This window comes from Chenopodium album, chromosome 11 (assembly GCF_948465745.1).
Source record: "Chenopodium album chromosome 11, dcCheAlbu1.1, whole genome shotgun sequence".
Classification (NCBI taxonomy): Eukaryota; Viridiplantae; Streptophyta; class Magnoliopsida; order Caryophyllales; family Amaranthaceae; genus Chenopodium; species Chenopodium album.
In genome coordinates this window covers 58,165,681-58,191,544 of record NC_137844.1, presented here as the reverse complement: position 1 = coordinate 58,191,544, position 25,864 = coordinate 58,165,681, and the positions used below count along the sequence as shown (strand labels likewise).

Sequence of the window (25,864 nt, the reverse complement as noted above, 5' to 3'; positions counted from 1 at the left end):
AGAGTGCCTCGCGTCTCTAAGACACACGGTTATTGGAGCTTCTAAGCCGTCTCTCATCAGTGGCTTGATAGATATTTGGACCAAACCCAAGTGCATAAAACTATGTTGCTTCTTTATGAAGCCTTTTTAGAAAATCTCTTGAAAGTAATTTAGCTGATATATTTTGGTTAGCAGCTTTCAGTGTGATTGTTTTTTTATAATCTCTTACAGCATAGCTTGGAAAAATCCTAAGTACTTTTTTCTTGTACACTTGATCAATGGGGATTTTCGGAAACTTCCAGCCATCAAGGTTTTTCTTAATCTGGGAGCCTTCCTCTTCATTTGCATGTTTAGTAGCCATTGACCTACTCTGAAAATAATTAAAATTTAGAACTTATATTTTACTAGTGAATACATAAGATATAAAACAAGAGTAAACAAACCGGATTGTTTACAATTTTGTCACTCTGTCTAAAATTTATTGTCACGTTTATAGAGTAATTTGATTTAGAATCATGATAAACAAATCTGAAGAATAGTACTTACCAATTTGCACCCACTGCTTGACAAAATTTTCAGAGATATCAAAGGCAGAAAAATCACACACTTAGCTTTTGTAGAAACCTTGTTGCTTCCTATGTTTGCCTTAGTGATGTTAAAAAATATTTATAGTAGAAAAACATGAGGCTTTTACATTCTAGATTTTTCCTCCTAGTACAGAATTATACTTCATATTTTCTATGTTTATTTCCAAGCAACTACATGGTAATCAATTACTAATAAAAAAATAATTTAACTTTTAATCATTGTCCTTGGCATTCTTTTAGTGGTTTTCTTTTAGACAAAAAAGGCTCAATCTTATCTTGTTTCCTACCATTGTAGTTACCTTCGCATTTCTTATGTCCTTGTCATAAGGTCTTCCTAAAGTCTACTCCTTTCTTTAACATAGCACATTAGCACTTACTAAAAGAGAGAGGTAGTTTTTTTTCTGAAGTGGATGGATGAACCAGGGTCAAGGATGTAGACCTCTGCGGTACGTCACTCGGCGAAATTCCAGAGAACGTCACTCTGCTGGATGCTAATGAGGTCATACTTACATTGGAGAAAAGGGATCAGTATAATGTATGATATAAGCATATCGTATATACTTAATACGTAGTTTAGTCCAATATTAGCTTCGGGATGTTTTGGACTCTCTGAATTTGGTCCAAGACAAAATAAAATAAAGAGGAGAAAGGAATAGTGATGAATTCATTTTATTTTATTCAAATTGAAAGGAAAGAAATTAAACGATTTTAAGATCCAAGTTCTGTTCTACTTCAAAATAGAGTAATAGACAGATAATTATAAATGAACTAGTAGAAAATAATAAACATTTATTTTTTTATGTAAAATGTCCTGTGTGATAAAAACACTATTATTGTTCTATTAGCATAATGTTGTTATTATACATCTGAAAAAAGACTAATACAACATGCTTGGCTACTCAAAACAGTACTGAAAGTTACAAAGTGAATATAAACTTTCTCTATTTGATGGAAGCCTCGTCACACGGCCTCCTCCAAGCGTCTCGACTCAATTCTTATTCCTCTGCTAGCTTAACCCTCCGGTGGGAAAAACCCAACAATCCGGAATATGCACCTGATTCCATTTAGTCGTGTGTTGAGTACCAGTAATCGGTTGAAAATAATCTGTTTCTCCTGAAGTCCGGCTAGAAAATTTGTACCGTGGATGTTCCATCACCTCACATACTACCCTGTATGACAATACTACATCTATATCACCCATCAACACATGTAAAGTAAGGGCATCCACAGATAACTCGGCGTCGCTCAAATAAAAGAATATATCCGGATAACTGTTAAAATAAAAACAACCTTGAGATAGATTTGTATCTACAAGTGCTAACAAGGATTCCTGGAAGTTTGAAAATCTAGCATCTCTAAGACAAACTTTGATAGGAGCTCTTAAATAGCCATTTTTTATTAATGGCCTAATAGCTATTTGAACCAAACCCAAGTGTAAACTCCTTTTTTGCTCCTTGATAAAACCTTTTAGTAGTTTTATGCATATATTTTGAGTATTGGCTTTCAATGTGATAGATTGTTCAAAATCTTTTAGAGCATAACTAGGAAATATCCCACATAATTCTTTAAATCTTGACCAATAAGAATAACCAGTTTGATCCTCCAAGTACTTGTTATCTATACACCAATCGTACACTTGATTGACCGGGATTTTAGGAAATTCGGTGCCTTCCTCTGCATCATCGACAAGCTCAGTAGCCATTGATCTTTCCTGAAATGTATATAATGACACAAAGAAGATTAATACATCAGATAATTCAGATATAGTAAGTTAATTCTACAGGTAAAATAGAGCTAATCAGCTTTGAGCTCAATATCGAATTTGGGTGGCAAATCCCAATTTCTTGGCAATCACCATTCACCACCAAATCTAAACAAAGTGTAATTTACTTCTTTTTGCAAAAAATTAAGGGAGATCAAGGGTAGAATACTCAAACTGTTTTTAAAACAAAAGCATTAAACCCTGAATTGGTGCCCCAATAGTGTATGACTTTAAGATGCTAAGAAACACAAATTATTGGTAAAACAAGGGGCTCCTAATACATGGTATTCTACTATTCTTTGTCTATCACAATTTTTTAATGTAAAGATGCTCAAGATATAATGTGCTTAAACATTGTTTAATTGCTTTTCTATTTCTTGGCAATCTCACTCTATTCCTATTCCTTTGTCCTATTTGATTTTTGTACAATCATCAAGACATGTATTATATAAAATACAATTTTTCAATTTTATGCTGTAAAAATTTAATATTCATGGTCAAAATATTTAAATTTTGGCTCTTAAAAACACAATAAGACAAGACAATCTTTAAGGGACAAAAGGAGTAGCCAAAAGTATATATCTTTAAACATAAGCAAAAAAAATGGAAAACACACCATTTATGCGGTTATACCAACTATTACTAAGATTTATTCACAGGCTCATAGCATGAGATCCAATAATGTCTTTAACATCATCTAAGTAGTTGAATAATTAGAATCTGATGAAAAACTCTACATGACATGATCACAGTACAGGACCATCTGAAAGATCATTTGCTCAAGGATCTGATGTACAAGTCCACGACTCTGGGATTTGCACTTCATCCCACTTAATTGTGGTTTGAATTCCAGTGTCCAGTTGAAAATAAGTTGTATCTCCCAAAATCGGCCCCTTCAATGCATCTGAGCTTAAATTCTCCATCGCCTTACACACTACCCTGTATGTCAATGCTAAAGGTACCCCTCCGGTCTTGACACATAGAGTAAGGGCTTCTAGCGTAGAAGCATCCTTCAAAGATACCAAAAAACTAGGAAAGCAATTAAAATAGAATGGACCCTGGGACAAATTTGATTCCATAAGAGCTAGCAAAGAGTTCTCAAAATTAGAGATCCTCGCGTCTCTAAGACACACAACTATCGGACCTCCTAAGCCATCTCTAATTAGAGGCTTGAAGGCTATTTGAACCAAACCCAAGTGCATGAACCTATGTTGCCTCTTGATAAAACCCTTTAGGACATCCCTAGATAGTAATTTAGTTGATACATCGTGGTTCGAGGCTTTCAATGAAATGGTTTTCTCGAAATCTTTTACAACATAGGTTGGAAATATCTTAAATATATTTCTCTTGTACAATTGATCAATAGACATCTTAGGGAATTTCCAACCATCTAGGTTCTTCACTATTCGAGTGTTTCCTTCCACTTCATTGGTAAGTTTAGTAGCCATTGCTTTGCACTGAAAATTTGATCACAAAGAAAAAATTATCTATATATGTATACTATGATACTAAATCCATGTAATTGTTCACATACACAATATTACAATAAGATACAAAAACATCAACAAAATTTCAGAACATACCGATTTGCATGCACAAACTAATTTGATCCGTTATGCGGTTATTGCAATGCTATATTTCCTCAATTTCTTAATAGTTTGTGCGAATAATATAGATATTTAGACAAATAGGCAAACAGCACATTAAACATAAATTAAATAAACGAAAGAAAGGACTTCGCCCAGTCGCCCACTTATGCATAGTAATTCTCCAAAAATCTTTTCGACCTTCACCCTTTGTATGATGACATCTTTCTATTTGAAGGTGTAAAAACATTCTGTTTTAAGATAGAAGTACATTTGCCCGTCAAAAAAAATTAAAAAAGAAGAGAGAATAGTGAGTACATTTCTATTTACATTTCAAATAATGAATTTTGGACTAGAAGTATTTTTTTAGTCCATAAATTACTGTATTTAAATTTCAAAGGTAGGTGACCTTTATTTTCACTTTTTTTTTGGTTGCTGAGAGAGTTTTAAAGAGCAATAATGTTTTGATATAAATGAGATTAAACTCAAATTTTGGATAACCCTGACAAACACTTGAATAAAAACTAGTCCAAAAGAGAGTATTCATCCGAATTCTGGCCTATAAGGCTGTAAGTACGTTTCAAAAGTTTCTCTTTCTCAAACAGATTTTCCCTTGTAATGGAGAAAGAAAGTTGAGTACTTGTCTATAAAGAAGACAGCTCGATTTCTTTCAAAAAAAAAAAAAAAAAAAAAAAAAAGAAGCTCGATTTACACTTAAATATAAGTAAAACATAACTATCCCCAAAACAAAAAGACTGACCAATACCATCAAAATGTTTAGTCCATCAGCGTGCAAACAAAAGATGGTAAAGACCCAGAAATAGTTGAATATCCACTTATAAAGCGAGTTTCGTTTACACTGGTTACTACCGAAAGTAGAGGCAATAACCATGATAACAGGTAAACAATTCTTGGGTCAAAAATATATACAATGAGGCACATCTTAAAGGATCAAACCTTGCACTGGCTCAGGCTTTGTAGGTTGTTTCTCACTCGGGGAAGAATCCTTGGGTGATGATGAAGACTTAGGGGATGATGGAGCCTTGGGAGAGTCGGATTCTGATAGATGGACTTGAGCAAAGTCATCCACCATTTTCCTCTTCTGCTCATCTTCCGCCATTCCAACTTTCTCTATCGTCTTCTGCCCAACTTCACCAGCTGCTTTTGTCACCCTGCTGAAAGCGCCAGTTACCCAGGTGGTACCAGTAAGCACATAGCGGTTCTTCATTATGGCAGACCCTGCAGTGCTGACTTTTTCCTCAGCAACAGCTAATGCTGATTTTGTTTTCTCAGAAACCTGGAATTTCTGATCCATCTCCTTCACTTTGTTGTTCACTGCAGAAGTACCCATGCTAATCTTCTCCGTCAGACCAATTTTCTGGTCAAGAGATGCAATTTTGGTAGAGGCTGTTGAAGTAAGCTGATGCTTCTCATCTAAGGATTTTGCCTTGCCAACTGCATCTTTCCCTAAGATAAAACCCTTGGCTAGCATGCTGGTAACGACATCCTCTGCCTTTCGCAGAGCACCTTGAGCACCTCCAGGGGCATCCTGTAAATTTTGCCAACCAAAAGTTAATATTGGGAAAAGCTCAAACCATTCAGATGGGACAAAAGGAAATTTTGAAATCACGAGCTTTTTCTTACAGCTGGCGGTGCTAAAGCAGCGGGAGGCAACTCGTACTCTGGATCCAAAGTTATTGTCACTGTCTTTTCAGCTATTGTTGCTCCCTGGCACAAGTACAAATTGGTTAGAAGAAGAGGTCAATAACACAAGCAGGCCGCTTCAAGTGACTAAATTAAAATGCCGGACATAAAAAGCATCAATGCCTACAAGTGACCTCGTAGTCACAATGTCAAACGGGCATCCAGTGAAATAATGATACCAACTATAAACTAACTCCCCAATTAAAAAAAATAAAAAAAAAATTGAGGAACCAAAGTTAGGGAAGGACACAATTGTGAAGGGGCCTCTTCTTCACCAATTTCAAGGGTATACTAGTACTTTATAAAGTGAACCAGTACCCTTGTTGATTGATTATGGTAATCTAACGCCATATTTTATAATGCTAATCGTAAATTCCCTCGAAAAACAGTCAAAAGCAGAAGGAAAAAATCATTTCTCATACGCATTCATTGAAAACTACTACTGTCCAAGGAAATACAGAACAACATCAGCACAAAGCTAAGTATATCATGTGACAAATAAATAACCAACTGCAGCCTTACCAGGTTAATTTTAAAATCATACCAACTAAAAAAGAGTACCTAAAGGTTCCATCAATGGTGAGAACGACAGAATATTCATACAAGAGCTCACAAATTGGTGATAATCATGTGTGTTGTCATTAAATTCGCTAAATACATGCACACGATAACTGGAGGATACCTAATTACCTATAGCATGCTACTATCCTAGTAGGCTAGTATTATCAAGGGGCTTACAATTAAAGCACATAAATTCGGCGACCGAGATAACTCTTGATAATAGAATTGATAGACTACTAAGCACTAACAAATCTTAATCATAATAAAATAATACAGAGTATAAAGTATTTTTAAAAAATTAAAACTAACAAAAAAAATAAAGTACAATAAGGATCTCAACAGCAATCAGTTTGTAAAGAGGTTTGGAAATCGAGGTAAGAAATCAGCTGGGGGTTTTCACCAGATATGGAGTATATAAATGATTTGGAATGCTGCTATGAAACTAACACCAAAAATAATTAAAGGACAAAGGATTTATATAGAGCATGCTCTCGGTGGATGAACTACATAGATCTGCATCAAAACTGTGGAGGCATGAAGCAGTGTAATTGTGGTCTTATATAGTTATTGTAGCATGCTATAGGTAAAGCATGTAGCAAGAAGTTTACACCATTAACATGCATTGGGAAAAAGAGAGGAGGATGAGGCAAAAGACAAAAGCACCCAGGATCCCAGGCAGATATAGCAAGAAGTTTACACCATTAAAGAGACAAAGTCAAATGTACAAAGCTCCTTGTTCTAAAAAAGATCACAGAAGGATATTAACAATGATACCAAATTTACTTGGTTTTTGCTATATGGCAATTAATGCACCAAGCACAACCAACTCAAGAGTCACTTGGAAACTGTTAGCTTTGGATCAAAATTTACACTCTATCTCATATGCAAACATCAGAGTATACACTATGCATATTCAACTTGGAGATCCATCATACGCTAGCAGTTACATATAGCTCACAGTTTGTCAGCATTTATTTACTCCAAGACTGTCACAACATTACAGCCAAAACAGAGATAGGAGATTTTATATGTTCTGCTAATATATTTCTAGAATGTCTAGATAATCTATCATAATCAAGGAAATTACCGTAAGCAAAACAGCAGTTTCGGCTCCTTGTGAGTCATTGAAGGTAACATAGGCAGTTTGGGATTCTTCATTTTCACTGCAAAAGTACACAAATTCATATTGAGCATAAGCTAACCACGACCCAAAAGTTAAAGGTGAATGAAAATCTACCTCTTCATCTCCAAATATACGATATCACCGGAAAAAGAAAAGAACTCCTTGAGCTCTCGCTCAGATGCCTTGAGAGAAACATTGCTGACTTTAACAGTCCTAGCCTGAAATGAAAGAGATAATGGTACAAGTCAACATCTTTTTCATATTTTTCAGAAGAAAGGTTATGTTCAATGATTATACTCCAGGATGACACTTATGCCAAAAATGCATGAGTATCACATGTCTACAACACTCTATCTAAAGACAAAAATGAGAGAATTAACACCAAAACTAATCTCTTCTTGTATATCATAATTAAAGTGAATAAAGATTTAAACTTGCAACTAGGAACACAATTGCATCAAAGATGTCTTGTAGGCTTTAACACCATCGCATTCTCAAGGAAACAAGTTAGTTTCTCAAATCTGAAGCCCCAATATTCAGTTGGATATAATGATAAAAACAAATTTAACACAGAAGTAAATATACCCTGCTGGGCAAGTGGCGTCTCACACATAGAATCATGTAATGCAATAACCACTAATACAAGCAATATTGCTCAACCACTAAAACACCACCTTGACACCATGCCATCAAGAAAACAGCAAACTTATTTCCTAATGGCCATTTATTGGCAAAAGACGACACATGAAAACCATGTAAAGTTTCAAGCTAAGCAGTCACCTACACTTCAAAACTGCACAACGCCTTCATTTAGTCAGAATATTAAAATGACAATGGTTCAATATGACTGCATACGAAGAATTTCCAGCTAAAACAAGGCGGTAGATGTTTTTTAGTGTGTGTGTGCACAACTGTTTGCGTATAGAAGGGGAAGGCTTATTTGCTAAAACAATTGTCTTAAGGAAACACATACAGTTCTTAACTAGCATCTCTAAGCTCAAAATTTCCCTCTATTGATATTTTATACAAGGTCAACCAATAGAAAAGGAGCACAACTTGGCGTGAAGAAAGCATAACACAACCATTTTTGTTCTGTTTACCTCATCTTCAATCAATCACATTTTATAATTCATTTTTCTTCTCTTATTTTTTCTTTTTTTGAGTGCACATTTCATAAATCACAATAAAAATTTTTGTAATATATGATTACTAGTATAATAAATTTCCTACAAATGTGAAGTAATAATTAAGCCTAAGGATGATCAAACAAGCATAGCTTGGTCTAGTGGCGGGAGCTCCATTTAATGACCTTAAGGTCCCAAGTTCGAGTTAGTGACCGTAACCAAGTTCGAGTTTGGGCAGGCTCAGGCCCATACGCCATACATGTCAAAATTGATAATATCAAGCTCATTTTTATCTTCTAAACGTAAACATGACTACTTTCAAATGGGCAATAAAATTAATCAATTGATTTTGATCAGCTAAACTGAATCAATCAATAATGACCAAAAGCATATATTATCATTCAATTAAAAGTGACGATATTTATATTCCATATTTTAATTAGGTAGGTAAATTGATTAATTGCAAATTTTCCAACATTACATGATATTTTATAAAAAGTTAAAAACAACTAGTCAAACAAAACCAATGACATTTCTCCATAACTACAAATCAACCAGAAGAAATCACACATTCACACAAACAACAAAAAAACGAATCTAAACATTTTCAGATCTAACAATAAGGAACAAACAAATTTCAAAAAAACCGCAAACAAAACAAAAACGACGAAATTAATCGAAACGAAAACAATAAGATTAACAACAACAAACAATGAAGAGAGAGAAATAGGATGAATGAAAACTTACCGACATTTTTGTAATAGAAGGAAGAAATAGGAGGTTTTAGAGAGAGAAAATGTAATGGAAGAGGAGAGAGAAAGAGGAGGGGAGTTTTGAAGAAGAAGAATATGAATTCAAGGCTCAATAAAGGTTTAGTTTTGCCGGCGAGTGAAGCACGTGAGTTGTGGGTGGGGGGTTCACTTTTTCATTTAAGCACGATCGAACGATACGGACTAATTTTTTTATTTTATTTTTATTAATTATGTAATTAATAAACGGTTTTCGGTTATTTATGGAAGAGTAATTAATTTAATATGCGTTCTGTCAAAAAAAAAAATAATAATAATTTAATATGCGTAATAATACCGTCAGAATGAAATCTACGACACGCGGTTAGAAAAAGGGTAGGATTGGACCTACCTTTCGTTTCATTTTTTTTCTTTTTACAGTCTTGTTTGAATACTTATCTTTTGTCTTCACCTCTATTTTACTGACTTTTAATTGCATTTTCAGCTAATTTTTATTGAATTTAATTAAAGAGGAATTAGGGAGGAAATCACCTTCTTCACTTGAATTGTATGGTACAATTACATGAATAAAAAAAAAAAAAAAAAAAAAAAAAAAAAAAGGAGTTTTTTACGAGACTGATAATATGAAATTTGTTTTTATGTCACAAATTACTCACCTTTGGTAGTTAGTTCTTAATTTATAACTTTGTGTCATCCACTGATCCACATACATATACGAAGTATAACTTAATTAAACTATATGGAGTATTATTTTTTTGTAACTGTTTATCGATGTTAGTTCATGGATATGGGTCAATAAACTTGACATGAAATTTTTACATGGAGGCGGATGCACGATGTTCCGTGCATCCGTTTTTTTTTTTTTTTTTTAAAGGCGGAATGAACATTTAGTTGTTCATTAAAGAACATACAGTTATTTTGTAAAGAACATCTAGCTATTTTATAAATAACATCACATATAGTTGTATTGTAATGAACATATAGTTGTTTTGTAAAGAACATATAGTTATTTTATAAAGAACATCCAGTTTATATATATATATATATATATATATATATATATATATATATATAAATCTAAAGAACATTATTCATATAGTAAATGTACATTTGGTATAAATGATCATGTAAGTATATGAAAAAAAAAAACATTTTACTGTATTATAATATACATTGTATTATATTCTAATGAACATATGTGTTATAATGTTGTTTACGGGTTTAATGTACATTGTATTATTTGGATCATGCAAGTATATGAAAAAGAACATTTTATTGTATTTTGATGTACATTGTATTATTTGGATCTACATATTATTCTGAATTTGTCTATTTGCTTTCTTTCTTCTTCCAAATTGTATTAATTGGTCGATCTTTTTCAAGAATTTCATTTTATTTCTCATTGCAACAACAAACCACATAAATCACAAATTAATTCCTAATAAAACCAAAAATTACAATTTCAACCAAATTTATAAAAAACAAACACTCAAACTTAAAATAAACAAGTATGAATGTCAAATCTGGTCTTACCTTTCGTTTTTATCTGTCATCTTGAACAATTTTGGACTCAAAATTTCGAATTTCTTGAAATTTTGCTTGAGGTTTGAGTAGAGGTGGGCATGGGTCGTACCGGCATGCGGCCGGCACAAAACCGGCACGAGCTCGCCAGAGGCACGGCCCGGCACGGCGGCCCAATTGTGGGCCGTAGGCCGTGCCGTGAACAAATTTTTGAAAAACAGGTACGAACCCAACAGGTGGCACGATCACTCGGCCCGTGGCACGGCCCGGCAGGGCACGACCCGTGCAAAGTTATTGTACAATTTTTGTATTATCAAACCCCGTATTCCGTATAATAAAATAAGCTATAAAATTAAGTTTTTTACCAATTATTGTACGATTTTTAATTATCATTATAAATTATTGTATTATCGATTTATTGTACCGGCATATAATAAAATAAGTTATTCATCAATTTTTGAGTTATCGGCTTATCGCACTCGTAAATTTTTTAATCATATGCATAGATGTTTTTTGCTAAATAATACGGAGTAGTATAATAATACAAAAAAATAAATATATATTAATAAAATTATTTAAATATACTCATTTTTAAAGTTGTTCAAAATATATATATATATATATATATATATATATATATATATATATATATATATATATATATATATATATATATCGACTTTTTAAATTTTTCTTTTAAAAAAAAAAATGAAAAAACCGGGGCGGCCCACTGTCCAGCACGTGGGCCGTGTCGTGTCGTGGGCTGGGCTGTGCCAAAAGGTGGCACGACCCGCCATAAAGTAGGCACGGCATGGCCCGGCACGAGCCACCCCCAAGCACGACCCGCGGTGGCCCGGTACGACACGATGCCCACCTTTAGGTTTGAGGAATTTAAATGGGTTTGAAGTTTTGTTTGGAGAGAGAAAGTGAACTTTTGGTTTTAAAAAAATGATTTGTAATTAATGTATGGTAAAAAAAATAATTACAGTACTATTTATCTATTCCTTATATAAAAAATTTCCTTAAAAAATAAATATACAAAATTGTTGCACAAAAATCTCGTGTACATTATAAATGAACATTATTTTCTTTTATATGAAGTATATATGTCCATGTACATTATGTTCTTTTATATACCCATGTACATTAGAATACAACTGCATGTACATTCCACCTTTTTATAATTTTGGAGCGGATGCACCATGTGGATTGTGCATCCGCCTGCACGAACCACCCATTGAACTTGACATGCAAGCTCAAAGCCTCCACTTGCATTTAGCTGATTAAGCAATTGGGCTTCTTCTCGACTCGCGAACAAAATCAACCTTATGGATCACTCTGAGGCCCTGTTTGATGATATCGTTTGAGGTAGCGGTTAGCGCTTTTTCCAGCCAAAACACTACTATAAAAAATTTGAGAGTGTTTGGCAAGATAACGGTTTTAGTAGCAGTTAGCGATAAAAGTAGCGTTTTGGTAACTTTTTTTCAAATGTTGAAAGTAGCAGCGTTTTGAAGTAGTGGTAGCTTTTGGCAAATTTTTATTACTTTTTAAACAATATTTATATTTAGATGGATTTGATATATTTTAGTATTGTAACCGCTACTTTTGCCAAATACTCATATTATCAACCGTTACTTTGACAGCTGACCTCTACCCACTACTAATTAACAGCTACTCGCTACCTTAACAGCTACTCGCTACTTGACCGCTAAAAGTTACCCGCTACCACATCTTTTGCCAAACAGGACCTAAGTCTATGGTTTTTTTTTTTTTTTTTTTTTTTTTTTTTAAGGGATTCTATGGTTGGTTTATCTTAACTTAATTTCATTACCAATACAAATTAAAATAGTTGTTACGACTTATAAGGCATTCATATATGTTATTAATTTAAAGCATGTTAAAATTAAGCTTTTGTTTGATTGTTTGAGAATATATCTTTTTATTTTAAAAAAAAAAAGAAAAAAAAGAGCCTATTATATACTTCGCATAATACTTCGTATATTCTATTTTGTTAGTATGGTCATTTATATGTACACTACCCATAATAGTTACAAGTTACTTGTATAACTTATAAGGTTTATACAGAGCACTTTGTGGTAGTTTTAGGTTGAGATTTGTTCAGTTCCACTATTATTCAATTGAACTTACTTGAACAATAAAGATGTTGTGTATCGCGTTAAATAAACCCCAAAACCGAAGTCAAGTAATCACAAACATCCTATACTAACTCGCTAGGAATTGACTCAAAACTACATATTCATTCGACCTAAAACTAAACCCACCAATCTATTCCATGCATGCACATCTACCTTTATTATATTTTTTACATAGCTCATTTGACATGGTTTCATGTTGCCCCCAACAAACTCAACTTAGCTTAGTCCGACAAAATTGACCCATGTCCGATTACTTGATCCAAAATTTTTTACTTGAAACCCAAGCAACCTATAATGAAATTAGACTAGCCAATTTTGACATAATTTTAATTTGAACCAACTCAGCTTGAATGTGCTAGCTATTACATTTAGATACGCATATTGATAATGACCTAACTAATCCGAACAATAATAACCTGAACAATAATAACCTGAATTAGACTATATTTGAATGTTTCAATTCCTACTTCTGAATTTAAATACCTACTCCAAACTTGAGCTGGACTTGTTATTAACAAATCACTCACAATATCTCAAACAAATCTTATAAATACAACTGTGTATTGTCATTCCATTGTCATAATATGCAACTTGAAGTTCAAATACTCCTAAAACACAAACACACCAAACAACTTGTAACCAGCTGAGAGTTGAACTACAAAATTCACAAACAGCCCAAGCTTGACCACTACACGACAGATGTCATGACCTAGTTGGATTACTAAACTCACAAACTCCCCACATTCCTGCCACGTGTAACACCGTGGGTCCACGTAAGACCTGGCTTCACCTGGCCGGCGGGAACCCCTCAATTTTCCACAATTAAAAAATTAAAACAAATTTAAAAAAACAAAAAAAAAACCCCTTTTCACATTCTTCATCTTCTTCAACTTCCTCAATTATCGCAACTTTTTCCTGCAATTCTGAAAAAGTTTTCCCAGAATTTCCGATCCTTTTTTTTTTTTTTTTTTTTTTTTTTTCTATTTTTAATCAAATCCCCCAAATTTTTTCCTTGTTTGGGAGGATTGATTGAAGAGGAAAACGGGGAAATTGGGGAGGAGAGAGAAAATCGAGATGAGCTTCCAAGATCTCGAAGCGGGTCGTCGGCCATTGGCGTCGAGACGTGATTTGATAAATGCAAAGCAAGACTCAACTCAGTCCGTCGCTTCTGGAATCTTCCAGATTAATACCGCTGTTTCTTCTTTTCAACGCCTTGTTAATACCCTTGGCACCCCCAAAGACACCCTTCAACTTCGTGAAAAACTGTATGTCTTCTCATTTTACCCTCAATTTTGGTTCATTTTGTGGTAATTTTGCTGGATTGTGATTTGATTAATGTATTATGGTCAAATTTTGTGGAATTGTCGTTTTGATTTTGTAAATTGGGTGATTTTGTGGTTAATATTGTTGGGGTTTGTGTGAATTATGATGGGTTTTGTGTTAATTTTTCTGGGTTTAGCTCTTTTTGAGGTTTGATTACTTCAGTTAGGTTTATGCTGTGCAATTCTGTGAGTTTTGTGGTAATTTGGCTAGGTTAAGGCGTTCAGCTCAACGTGAATTTTGGTTGGTTATATTTGTAATGGTTTATTAATTTGCTGAGGAAAAGAAAGAATTTCGCCAATGAACAAGCGATTCTGCTGTCACTTTTACTGGTTCTTGTTGTAATTTGTGTGGATTAAGCTCTTTATCTGGTTATGGTGTATTGTGCCATTGTTGTTTGCTATGCTATCGGTTGAAACATGTGAAATGTGTGATGTTATTGTTGTGAAATGGTTGGGTTTTGTCAGTTGAGCTATGGCAGGGTTTGTGATGATTGTGGTTATAAGAATCAGTTCTCTGGCTAACAAGTTTGTTACTCTAGGACCTTTGGGGGTACAAGGTAACTTGATTGGATGAACTTCGGTAGGTGAGATTTTGGTTTCATCCGTAGGTTAATTAATTATGGTTATGAGTTGAGGAGCTCCTTTTGCATGTACCAATTCAGGGGTTGGTTGAAATTAGTGAGATTCTACAGTTACATGTTGTGGCTTGTGTGATGGATCTAGTAATGGGTGTAAGTTAGTTGATTTATTCTTGCAGAGGCAATTCTATAGAAGTTATGATATTTGGCGTTGACCTAGAATTTTAGTTGCTCGGGAAGCATGATTGAGGTTGTGTTAACTGTTAAGTGCTTAAGTTTGGTTTAAAGAAAGATACATTGCTGCCACTCAGATTTTTTGTTTTACATAACGGAAACCTAGACTCCTAGAGCTACGATTCCATTCGTAGTGATTCATGTGGGATTCAGATGGTTGAATTGCAATGTTTGGCTGCTGAGGCAACAGATTTTTTCCCTGTCTCCAGTGGATACTCATCAAGGTTCACTGCGCTTGCTTTTCTTGTCGACTGTAACTCTTTTTATTAATCTTAAAAACCTGCAAGGATAATAATTCGTGGCATCTGTAGATTCTTTACATGGTTTACAAGGCTGGTTCTAGAAACTTATAAGGACCCTATTAATTTATTAGCACATACTGGATAATTTATTTGCTAGACTAGGCAAAATGAATGGAGAAATGCTGCTCATTTCAACTTTATTAAGCATGGAATTGGTTTACCCTTGATTCATGCATTTGGAGTATTTACTTGTTTATTTCTGTAAAAGATGATGCTAAGGGCCTTAGGCTAATTTTGGTTCAACTTTTTTTTTTTTTTTTTTTTTTTTTTTTTTGTAATTAATTTATTTGAACATATTTGAAATTATTAGATTTTGTCTGAAAAAAACTATTTTGTTTGAAATTGTCTTATATTTGTGTGATTTTGTCTGAAACTGTATGGAAAAAAAAGCAGGCACATTTTCATTAATTAGCAATTCAGGTGTAGGATTGTGCTGCTTCTCCTCCTTGTTTTCTTCTGTAATGTTAAAAAAAAAAAATCATCAAAATGGTAATCCTCCCATCCTCAGTTATTGGGATGATTAGAGTTAATTCCATTGAATGGATGTGAGGAGTGACAAAGTAACTATGCCTGGGGACCATAGAGACTAGTCAAACTACTAGATTTGTTCTATATGCCATCGTCATGTACACTGTCTCTGCTTCTTTGGCTTTGCACTGATTTTCTTTTGGTACTGTTCTAGTTTTCTGAACAGTTGAATGTAAAATTTACTTTCCGCTATCTCTTGATACTAATGGGAGGTTGAGACTAGTCCTATTTTTGAAAACTTTTCTACAATATGTGGGCTATTTCTCAATATATAGCATGACTTGGCCTCCTTCACTGTTTACATGTGACTGTGCTTTTCATTTTGAATTAGTCTTCTCTGAACTTTGTTTCATCCTGTTAATAGCCACAAAACAAGGTTACATATTGGGCAATTAGTAAAGGACACTTCAGCTAAACTCAAGCAAGCAAGTGAGACTGATCACGACAGTAATATCAGTGTAAGTTTATTTTCTACACTTCAGGTTCTTTGAGTGTGTTCCTTCCTTAATTGGGTATTTACACTTTCCCGAGCCAGAATTTGATTTCACTTTCGTTTCATGTAATCATGCATTTAGGCAAACAAGAAGATAGCTGATGCTAAACTTGCAAAAGATTTCCAAGCAGTTTTGAAGGAGTTCCAGAAGGCTCAACGTCTTGCGGCAGAGCGGGAAACAGCGTATACCCCTTTTGTTCCTCAGGCTGTTCTTCCTTCTAGGTACCTAATGTTTTTGTCAATTTGCATGTTTATGCTAGGAATTAGCATGGTTTCTGGCATGATTACAGCTTAATAATGGCAGAAATTAGGGAAGAATAATGCTGATTATATTGATAATATATAAATTACACTAATCAAACGATAATTCCACTTTCGAGAGGTGGATGCTCTCCTAACTTGAGCTTTCGAGAGGCTCACTCTCTCCCAATAAGAATCCTCACAATATTCAACATGATCCTTACTCCTCCTAATGAGGTCTATTTATAGAAAAAGTCTCATAACTAACTCTTAACTTATTCCTCAAGACACTACTAATAGGCTATGACTAATGTGCCCCTCCCTCAAATACTGATTCCTTGCAGTTTACTACTTGCATGGCATTCAGATATTACACCTAAGTAATAGGTTTGTTATTCAGGATCATCTTTGCATTTCGTTTATGTCAAACATAGAGGAGCATTATTGTCCGTAACTCACAAGTAGCTGTTGTCATTTTTTTCATTTTTGTTTCATGTTTTCTTGTTTGCTGTAAACAAAGACAAAATTTTTTTCTACTGTCCACTCATCTTATATTTTACTGACTGCCTTTTGTTTCAGCTACTTGTTGCTTGTAATAAAAGATAGAACTGATAACTAAACTAGTGTTCTTTGCCTTCTGTTGTAGTTACACTGCTAGTGAAGTTGATGTGAATTCAGATAAGACGCCGGAGCAGCGAGCTCTTCTTGTGGAAGCTAGAAGGTGAAGATCTTCTTTTAAATTTGTTTTAAGCTAAATGCTCATTCTTTTATTACAGCTGTCCTTAATCTTATTTTAGGATTTTAAGTAGTACTATTACCTGGTTCTTGTACCGTGATATTTCTTTCATTTGGTTATATAGTTATGAGAATTATCATGGGTTTTGATGTAATTTATTGAATGATTACTTGAAAAGTTGCCAGTTGTCATTGTTTAGTCATTGGATTGTATAAAACAATAAGGTTCTCTGACATCAGGTTGGGGTTATTGCCTATAGTCTGTCTAGTTTCAAAGTCTGTACACAGCATCGTGCCAGTATCCTCGTGTTAACATATTTCAGCATAACCCTCAAAATGACTTGAAAATTTTAAAAGGAGAAAAACAATTTCTCTGGCAGGAGTTGTTAGATGTGAGTTTTTCAAGAGAGGGTACACTGATGAAGTCCTTGCAAGTTGCAACATGTACACCAAAAATTTCCTTCTGGGTATGTTGTCAAGCATCATCTGATTTTGCAAGTCTGCCTTTGCTACCACATAACATAGGATTGTCAATTGTCATGAATCATGATAACAGACTTAGAAAAAAAAAAAAAAACGACTTAACATAGTTGCTGTGTGGATGAAGCATTAAATTGATGTTAATGAATTGCTATGTGTCATAGCGTTTGGTCTGCAGATTTTAACTGCTAAAAAGTAAAAAACAGCCTCTTAGTTTCCCAATGACCTAAACTTTCTTGGTGTCGTGCAGACAAGATGTGTTACTGTTGGACAATGAGATATCTTTTAATGAAGCTGTCATTGAGGAAAGAGAGCAAGGAATACAGGAAATACAGCAGCAAATTGGTGAGGTAAATGAGATCTTCAAAGATCTTGCAGTGCTTGTCCACGACCAAGGAGCTATGATTGGTAAGTTCACAAGTTGTCTACAACTGCTTACCATTGAATAGGGATGCAATGTGTTATAGTATTAATATAATGATTCTTTTGCACAGATGATATTGGGTCCAATGTTGAGAATGCTCATGCAGCCACTGCACAGGCGAGATCCCATCTTGGAAAGGCATCCAAAACCCAGAGATCGAATTCATCACTGGTGCGTTGTGTTTTCACTAATGATGTTCATTTGTTTTGACTGTCCAGGCTATATTCCTTGTTGCTTATGAATGAATTTCTAGATGTTTGAACAAATATATAGTTAATTGATGGATCATGCTTGAACGTCAGTCACCATTAGTGAGAAGGGTCTTATAATGAGAAGGATTATCTGTGCATATTTTTTGTATTGAATTTGCATATGGAAAAGCTTGCTCCGCCGGTGTACAAGTGTACAACCGAAAGACCAATTAATTAAGTAGATTTTTGTTTCCAAAAACTGAAAAGGTAGTAAAGCATAATTGCGTTATAGTACGTAATTAATTAATTTTTTTTTTTTGAAACAATTAATTAATTAATTAAGATATAATAAGATTGAGAATATATGTGTTGTCACCACAATGCACACATTTAGTAGAATAATTATCTCATATAACACGTGATGCTCCAATTTTAGAACAAATGAATTGTATTTGTAATATAATAAACACTTAATCACTTGGGGTTATCCAAATCTACATTAATTTAAATTTATAATTACCAAAAGTTTTAAAGAAACAGAAGTGTATTATATACATACACAAAGTACATATGCCATGGCAAAGCGTGTAGATGTAAAATATGTAGCTATTTGTTAGCCAAAAAGCAATTTTTCTAAAATAAAAAATCAACTTTTTTTTTTGCACCTTTTTTTAATATTGATTTTTTTGGTTAAGGCTTTATTTTAAGCCCCCCAATCAAGAGTTTGGTAGATTAATTTAGATTAGTTCCTAGGCTCTACACCGTAAGATGCGCCTCAAATTGGATGCTATGAAGGTGTACACGTATATGGATTAAAATCACATTAAAAAATTAATAAAACATGATCAAACTATCAAATCCGTCACATAATTGGAGGCACTAAAATATGTAATCATTTGGAGGAAATTGGAATAATTCATTAATTAAATAATATTATTATGTTAGAGATACACATTCTTTGTTGAAAACAATGTATCAAATTTATAGTTTAGGTATAGCATGTGCGAATTGGGTGAGACAAGTCTTACACTAAGTGGATGAAGTGTGCATTGTGCAACGATTCACCCCTTATTGGCATTTTGTATCTGTCACCCCTAAACTATATAACAAATCCCCATTAACAACATACCAGTAACTAATTGCTCCTCAATTATAGAAAAAACCACCCTATTGTTATATAAGTAACCCCTTAAGCAGTTTAAGGCACCACTCAACAATACAATTCACCCTCAACAATATAACCAGTAGCCCTAAGCCTGGCTAATGCATTGAAGTGTTGTGGTGAGACTAAACATTTTCTTCTTTTTCACTTTAGCTAATATGAGTTTACCTTGTCCTTTAGGATACATCTTATCAATCAGCAAGTGGGGATCGTCACATATACATTTCTTGTGCATTTATAAAGTCTTTAAATTGTTTTCTTGTCTTCTCATTTTCTGATGACAATTGTTTATTGAATGCAGACCTGCTTGCTCTTGGTAATCTTTGCGATCGTTCTCCTGATTGTTCTTATAGTCATTGTAGCATAAGGAGGAAGGAGTGTAACATTTCCTCTTTGCATGAGCTGAAAAGGTTTCTTGTCTGGAGAGATTCAAAGTTTCCATTCTCTCTTCCTTTTCTTCCCATGTTGCCTTGTATGTATGGTTGTTGGAAGCAGGGACACAAGAAAGGCTGTGGGACTGTGTTATGCTATCAATTGCAGGCTTAGGTGATTGTTGCAACACTTTCAGGTCGCTTGGCGAGTAAACGGGATGCAGGGGAGATTTTGAGCTGTTTCTAGTTGAATTTGGTTGGGTTGTCTATGTATTCTGTAAGTTGTGACTCGCTGTCCAACTACATCTCTCTGTTTTATCATCCTTTCAGTTTAATTTGAAATTCTTTTTTTGCTATTTTCCCTTTTAAAAAAAAAAAGGAAAAGAAAAGAAAAAGGTCCGTGTTATTTGGCTGAAAATTTCTTGTCAAATTGTCTATTTTTTGGGATTGGCTTGTGCGGATGCATATGATTTCTCTGTTTTTTACTTGAAGAGTGTCACATGAAGTGAGAAACTTTTTATCGCAGTATCGCTGGTCAGTTTATATCTGAACCTTTGTTAGTTTGTTACTATATAATCAACATTATGTTGCATCTCTTTGGTTGCATAACCCTGTTGACATTGTATAAATGTATCATAAGCAAATGTAAAGGTATAAAAAGTCGCAGATTTATCGCTCATTAGTCTCCTTAACCATCTTACACATAATATCATCAAATACTTTGTGGCCTTTGATCTGTTTGTACTTCTCCTTCATACCAATTTTATGGTGCGAGTTGTTTGTAATAAGCGTAGTTTTATGCCAATTCCTTTTGCATATATCTTAGCTTCTCAGGCTCTTAATTTTAGTGCTATACATTTTTTAACATGGTTTGAAAATTTGTGTTATTAGTTAAGCAGATGTGTTATCTTCCCTTCTTGGATGTCTATGGGAGAAGTTAAGATTCAAAGTCGAAGAACTCGACTATTAATTTTAGATGGAGGGAGCATAACATTTACTGTAGAAATTGAGGGAGTTGTGCTAGGCTGCTATATTCCCTAAGTCTCAGGGATAAGTAGTCATAAGAATAAATATAATAGTTGATTTAACGAAGCAGAATAGACATTGGATCTTGGATTTAAGATATAAAAAAATTCAATAGGCGTCGATCTCCATACTCCATATACGATATTATTTCACACATTGTATAATTTCCCGATCAAACACAGTTATCTCAAAAAATGTTCTTTTGCTTATCAAGGGGAATAAAGATTCCACCTTCTCTTGAAGTTTATTTTTAATGAGATTATTCATTTTTTACAATGAGATTTGTAATGAAATTATTCATTATTATTATTATTACGATGTACAATGATATGAATTGGCACCAAAAATATTTTTTAAAAAATGAAGTGACTTAACCCACTTTAATTTTCTTGTTCATTTTCATTTGTACTTTGTTTATTTGGGATATTATTTCGTATATGCCAAATTGACGTGGTTGATGGAAAATCGACGTGGCTCTTTAAATTCGGAAGGCTAATAGAAACTGTCACTTTTTTTCTTTCCCTTTTCCTTTTATAGGTTGTTTTTTATATGTGGTTTCTCGTTCTTCATATCGTGAGCTCTTTTTCTCTTGTTCCATTTTTTTTTGGAAGAAAACAGAGCATATCTCTTGTTCCATTAATTTTAAGAAAAATAGCCTAAATAGTTAGGGAAGCAAATTTTGGATAGAGATACTATAAATGAAAAAACATACATCAACAATTCTAATAGCTACATAAAAATCGAGGTGAAATTTTTTAAGTTCAATCAAATGACCACATAAAGTACGTAACTACATACTACTCGAATACTCATTTTAACTTTACAAAATTTTTGAATTTCCATAAATTAATTAATTAGCGCCATCATAAATAATCAGAAAAAGAGGCACCCGCATTTTATGTCTTATAGCTATGAGGTCGAGTCTACAAAAGCAGAAGCAAAAATAATAGAGGATCTCCACTATCTCCATTCTCCAAAATATTATTAAGGTGCTCCCTTTTCCCATATAGAGTTGTTTGTACCCTGCTTGCTTTGCAGCTGAATGCAGCAGAGAGGAAGAGCTCTCAACCGTAGATCAAGGTCTTTCTCTCATTCTCGCATCGCCATCAACGGTTCTTAGTCCTCCTTCCTTTTTAATTTTCTCTCTCCTCCACTTACTCTTGTGACAAGATATGGCTCCTCAAAGTGCTCAACTTGAGGTATGTTAAAAACTTCCATTTCTTCTGCTGTTTTTATAATTTTATTATAATATTATAATATGATTATGTAATGTAATCACTGTGTGTTTTCATATGATCATAGTATACATAACTTGTTATAAGACACAAAAAGATGTAATATAGTAATACTAGAGTTAATTAGTTCTAATACACCTAATCAATCATAACTTGATTATTGAATGCTCTCCTTGTTTGAAGAGGTTTTAAGTTATGTTAACCGCATCAGAATTTCTGACATAAGTCGTCAACTGAGATCAGATTGATCAGGTTTGGTTCGGAACTAGCTTACTTGAAATCATCAAAAAATTATTAAAGAGGATTTAGAGTTGAAAACGACACTAATTTATCGGTAAAGAATTCACGTGTAAGTGGAAACTGGCATTTTGATATCCAATACTGTATTTTGTTCTATACTTGTACTAGTGTATGTCTTTTGGAATATTAATCAAATTACAGGGCATATATATTGATTTATAGTATATCTTCATCAGCATCAAACTGTAATGTCATTCTTAGATAACGGAGTATCAAAGTACTTGTATAATTTAATGTACCAATTGTAGTGAATTTATTTTTAAAATGGAATGGTTCAATAAACAAAAAGATGAAAAGGATAAATAATTGAGATATCAATCATATTACATGGTAGTTATTATGATTATAAAGGCTTTGACCAATGAATTGTAAACTTGACGTCTAACCAAAGTAGGGTGTGTGACTATTTTACAATATACTCCCCATGCAATCGATTTGCTAATTAATGTGAATGAGTCAAAGAAAATTATGTCATTCATAGAAAGCATGTTAACTAGTCATTTCTTCATTTATTGTTAGGCAAGCTTTGAGCCCTTAATCAGGCTTGTTCACAAATCATGGATGTATGCAGTACTGTTTTGTGTATTGATACAGTTTTACATGCTCTCCTGTATGGATACAGGTACTTCCTTCACTTCCACTTTATGAAGGAAAGTCTGTACTACAAATTGGCGAGGGTATTGGTCATCTTACTGGTGAACTAGCCAAGAAGGCTGGCCAGGTTGTAGCTGTTGATGTCACTGGGAGTGTGAAAACTGAGGTGAGATCAATCAGTGATCAGCAATTTTACTAGCTAAATTTACCGTATTTATTTGTGTAGACCATTCTAATATCCTTTGTTTTGGTTGCAGAGTGAAAGCCTTAGTTCACAATACCCAAATGTGAAGTTCATATCTGTTGATGTTTTATGTCCTAATCTAGACCATTCTAATATCCTTTGATCTGATATTCGCTAATTCGTTTCTTGTGCATCTTTCTGATGATGAGGTAATCTTGGTGCTTGGCTTCCCTCTTCATATTGTGATCCATATACATGAATGAGAATAACATTCTTATAATGAACTTGGCTAGTGGTGTGTCCAGTAACTTGTACCTGTGTAGGTATCGTTTGTTTCTGATAGTACTGTCAATGTTTACACTTGGAGTGTATTTTACTTTTGGAACTGTAGGTTGGAAAAATGGTTCACAGCATGGTGAAATGGTTGAAACCAGGAGGCATTATTTACTTTAGAGAGACTTGTGCTAACGAAAGTGCTAATCAAAACCAAAGTAACTCAATCCATTATCGCGATCCTAAGTTCTACTCAAAGGTTTGTCCTTTCATGTTTTTCATCTTCTTCTTTGTTTTCTCTGTTCAATATATGTATGTACAAAAATCTTACTTCGCTTCTTAGATTTGTGAGGAGGGCAATTCAAAACCTCTCATAAACTTGAGTCAAAGTTATAATTTCATGTATCCTGCAGCAGTTCTGATTTTGAGGCAAAGTTAGCTTCAAAGAAATAGACTCACTGTTTAAATCGCATTGAGTCAAGAAATTTGTTTTGATTGCTGCAGGTATTCCAAGAATGTCGCGTGCAAAATGAATCTGGGAACTCTTATGAGCTCTCTGTGGTTGGTGGCAAATGCAATTCAAACAAGGTCTTAGATATCCAGCTGCTCTTTAGTATTCTCTCTTTGTTGTTGTTGGGTAGTTTTATTTCCTTACTTCCTATTTCCAGAATTATCGTGTACCCCATAGTAGATAGTATACTTTGACAACTACATCAGGATGTGGGTAGTACTTAATTTTTGCGTGGGAAGAGAAGAACTATTCACCTACTACTATCTTTGTCTATTTCAGATTTGCTGGACATTGCAGAAAGTTGATTCAGACAATGACAAAGGGTTTCAGCAACTTCTGGATAATGTTCAGTACAAAAGTAATAGCATTTTGCAATATGAGCGAGTCTTTGGCCCTGGTTATGTGAGCCCTGGGGGAATAGGTACACTATCTATTGTTATCTGGATACTATATTATTATTCAGAGTTATGGTAATCATATTAATTCGTTTATTTTTATCAGTTAATGCTTATTGAATCGTTAATGAAACCTTTAATTTTGGGCAGTAACCACGAAAGAATTTGTGTCGAAGCTTGGCCTGAAACCTGGCCAGAAGGTTCTGGATGTGGGTTGTGGCATAGGTGGAGTTGACTTCTACATGGCAGAGAAGTTCAATGTTGAGGTTGTTGGAATTGATCTCTCCATCAATATGATCTCTATAGCTCTTGAGCGTTCTGTTGGACTCAATTGTGCTGTCGAGTTTGAGGTGGCTGATTGTACAACAATAACTTACCCAGACAATGCTTTTGATGTGATCTACAGCCGTGACACCATTCTCCATATTCAGGTGATTTATAGTGTTTACATCCCTAGTAGCAACTTTTAGCATTATAACTTTGCTACTGTTATTTATTTTTCAGGATAAACCTGCATTATTCAGATCATTTTACAAATGGTTGAAACCTGGCGGGAAAGTTTTAATTACTGACTACTGCAAGAATGCTGGTACACCATCACCTGAATTTGCAGCATACATTAAGCAGAGGGGATATGATCTCCATGATGTGCAGGCATATGGCCAGGCAAGTGTATATGATTTTAGTCTTATTGCCCTCTCTGCAATTACAGAACTTTTTTCCATTAGCGTGTATGCTGAAATATCATTCATTCGATCCAGATGCTTAGAGGTGCTGGATTTGAAGTTGTTGCTGAAGATAGGACCGATCAGGTTCCATTAGGCTCCCTTTTCTTTATTTTACCTACATTATCTTCGATTACCAATTATGGAGATTTATTGTCTTTTAGTTTCTTATGGCTTTGTGTTTCTGGTTTAGTTTCTGAAAGTTCCAGAGAGGAACTTAATGCAGTCGAGAAGGAAAAGGAAAGATTTATTGCAGACTTCACTGAGGTTTGTATTCAGAGAAAAGACTTAAGAGTATAGTTTAACTACATTTTGGACCTTTTTTTTTTCTTGGCTAATGACCCGTCTTTTAATTAAATGTGCTTAATGGCCTCAAAAAAATAAAGAAAATAAATGTGCATACTGTGCAGGGAGATTACAATGACATAGTTGGTGGCTGGAAGGCCAAGGTGGTCAGGAGTTCATCCGGTGAGCAACGATGGGGTTTATTTATTGCTGAGAAAGCAGTGAAGAACTGATCTTTGCCAGCCCCTCTAATCGGATTTTACAAGTGTTTTCAGTTATGAATCATGTGTACTCTGGTAATTATTACGTAGTATTATTCTGTCATGAAATAAAGTGGAAAATTGATGCAATTCAAATTATGTGGTATAACATTCCTAAATTCCTATTACTACCAATTCAACCCTATATGTTTAAATTGATTACT

At 34.1% G+C, this 25,864-nt stretch overlaps 3 protein-coding genes and 1 pseudogene across 4 annotated transcripts; 2 read left to right on the top strand and 2 right to left on the bottom strand.

The window, feature by feature from the left end:
* Positions 1–3,107: 3,107 nt before the first annotated feature.
* On the bottom strand, positions 3,108–3,776 carry LOC145566989 (uncharacterized). The gene has a single exon (XM_081626232.1). The coding sequence runs from the start codon at positions 3,774–3,776 to the stop codon at positions 3,108–3,110; it is 669 nt and encodes a 222-aa protein (XP_081482358.1).
* Positions 3,777–4,621: 845 nt separating this feature from the next.
* Positions 4,622–9,314, bottom strand: LOC145569413 (binding partner of ACD11 1-like). The gene is made up of 5 exons (XM_081628756.1): positions 9,174–9,314; positions 7,417–7,520; positions 7,267–7,342; positions 5,559–5,642; positions 4,622–5,463 (listed from the first exon to the last, which is right to left on the bottom strand). Exons 1-5 carry the CDS (start codon positions 9,177–9,179, stop codon positions 4,858–4,860), a joined length of 876 nt encoding a protein of 291 aa, XP_081484882.1. The 5' UTR covers positions 9,180–9,314; the 3' UTR covers positions 4,622–4,857.
* Positions 9,315–13,673: 4,359 nt separating this feature from the next.
* On the top strand, positions 13,674–20,591 carry LOC145567933 (syntaxin-22-like). Its single transcript, XM_081627356.1, has 7 exons — positions 13,674–14,117; positions 16,181–16,274; positions 16,392–16,531; positions 17,196–17,270; positions 18,015–18,172; positions 18,259–18,359; positions 19,843–20,591. The coding sequence occupies exons 1-7, from the start codon at positions 13,927–13,929 to the stop codon at positions 19,906–19,908; spliced, it is 825 nt and encodes a 274-aa protein (XP_081483482.1). The 5' UTR covers positions 13,674–13,926; the 3' UTR covers positions 19,909–20,591.
* Positions 20,592–21,508: 917 nt separating this feature from the next.
* Positions 21,509–25,796, top strand: LOC145567932 (phosphoethanolamine N-methyltransferase-like; annotated as a pseudogene). The gene is made up of 11 exons (XR_014095753.1): positions 21,509–22,137; positions 23,096–23,233; positions 23,325–23,460; positions 23,643–23,783; positions 24,029–24,112; positions 24,315–24,456; positions 24,581–24,861; positions 24,935–25,096; positions 25,192–25,242; positions 25,349–25,422; positions 25,566–25,796. The product of XR_014095753.1 is annotated as a phosphoethanolamine N-methyltransferase-like (transcript).
* Positions 25,797–25,864: the final 68 nt, after the last annotated feature.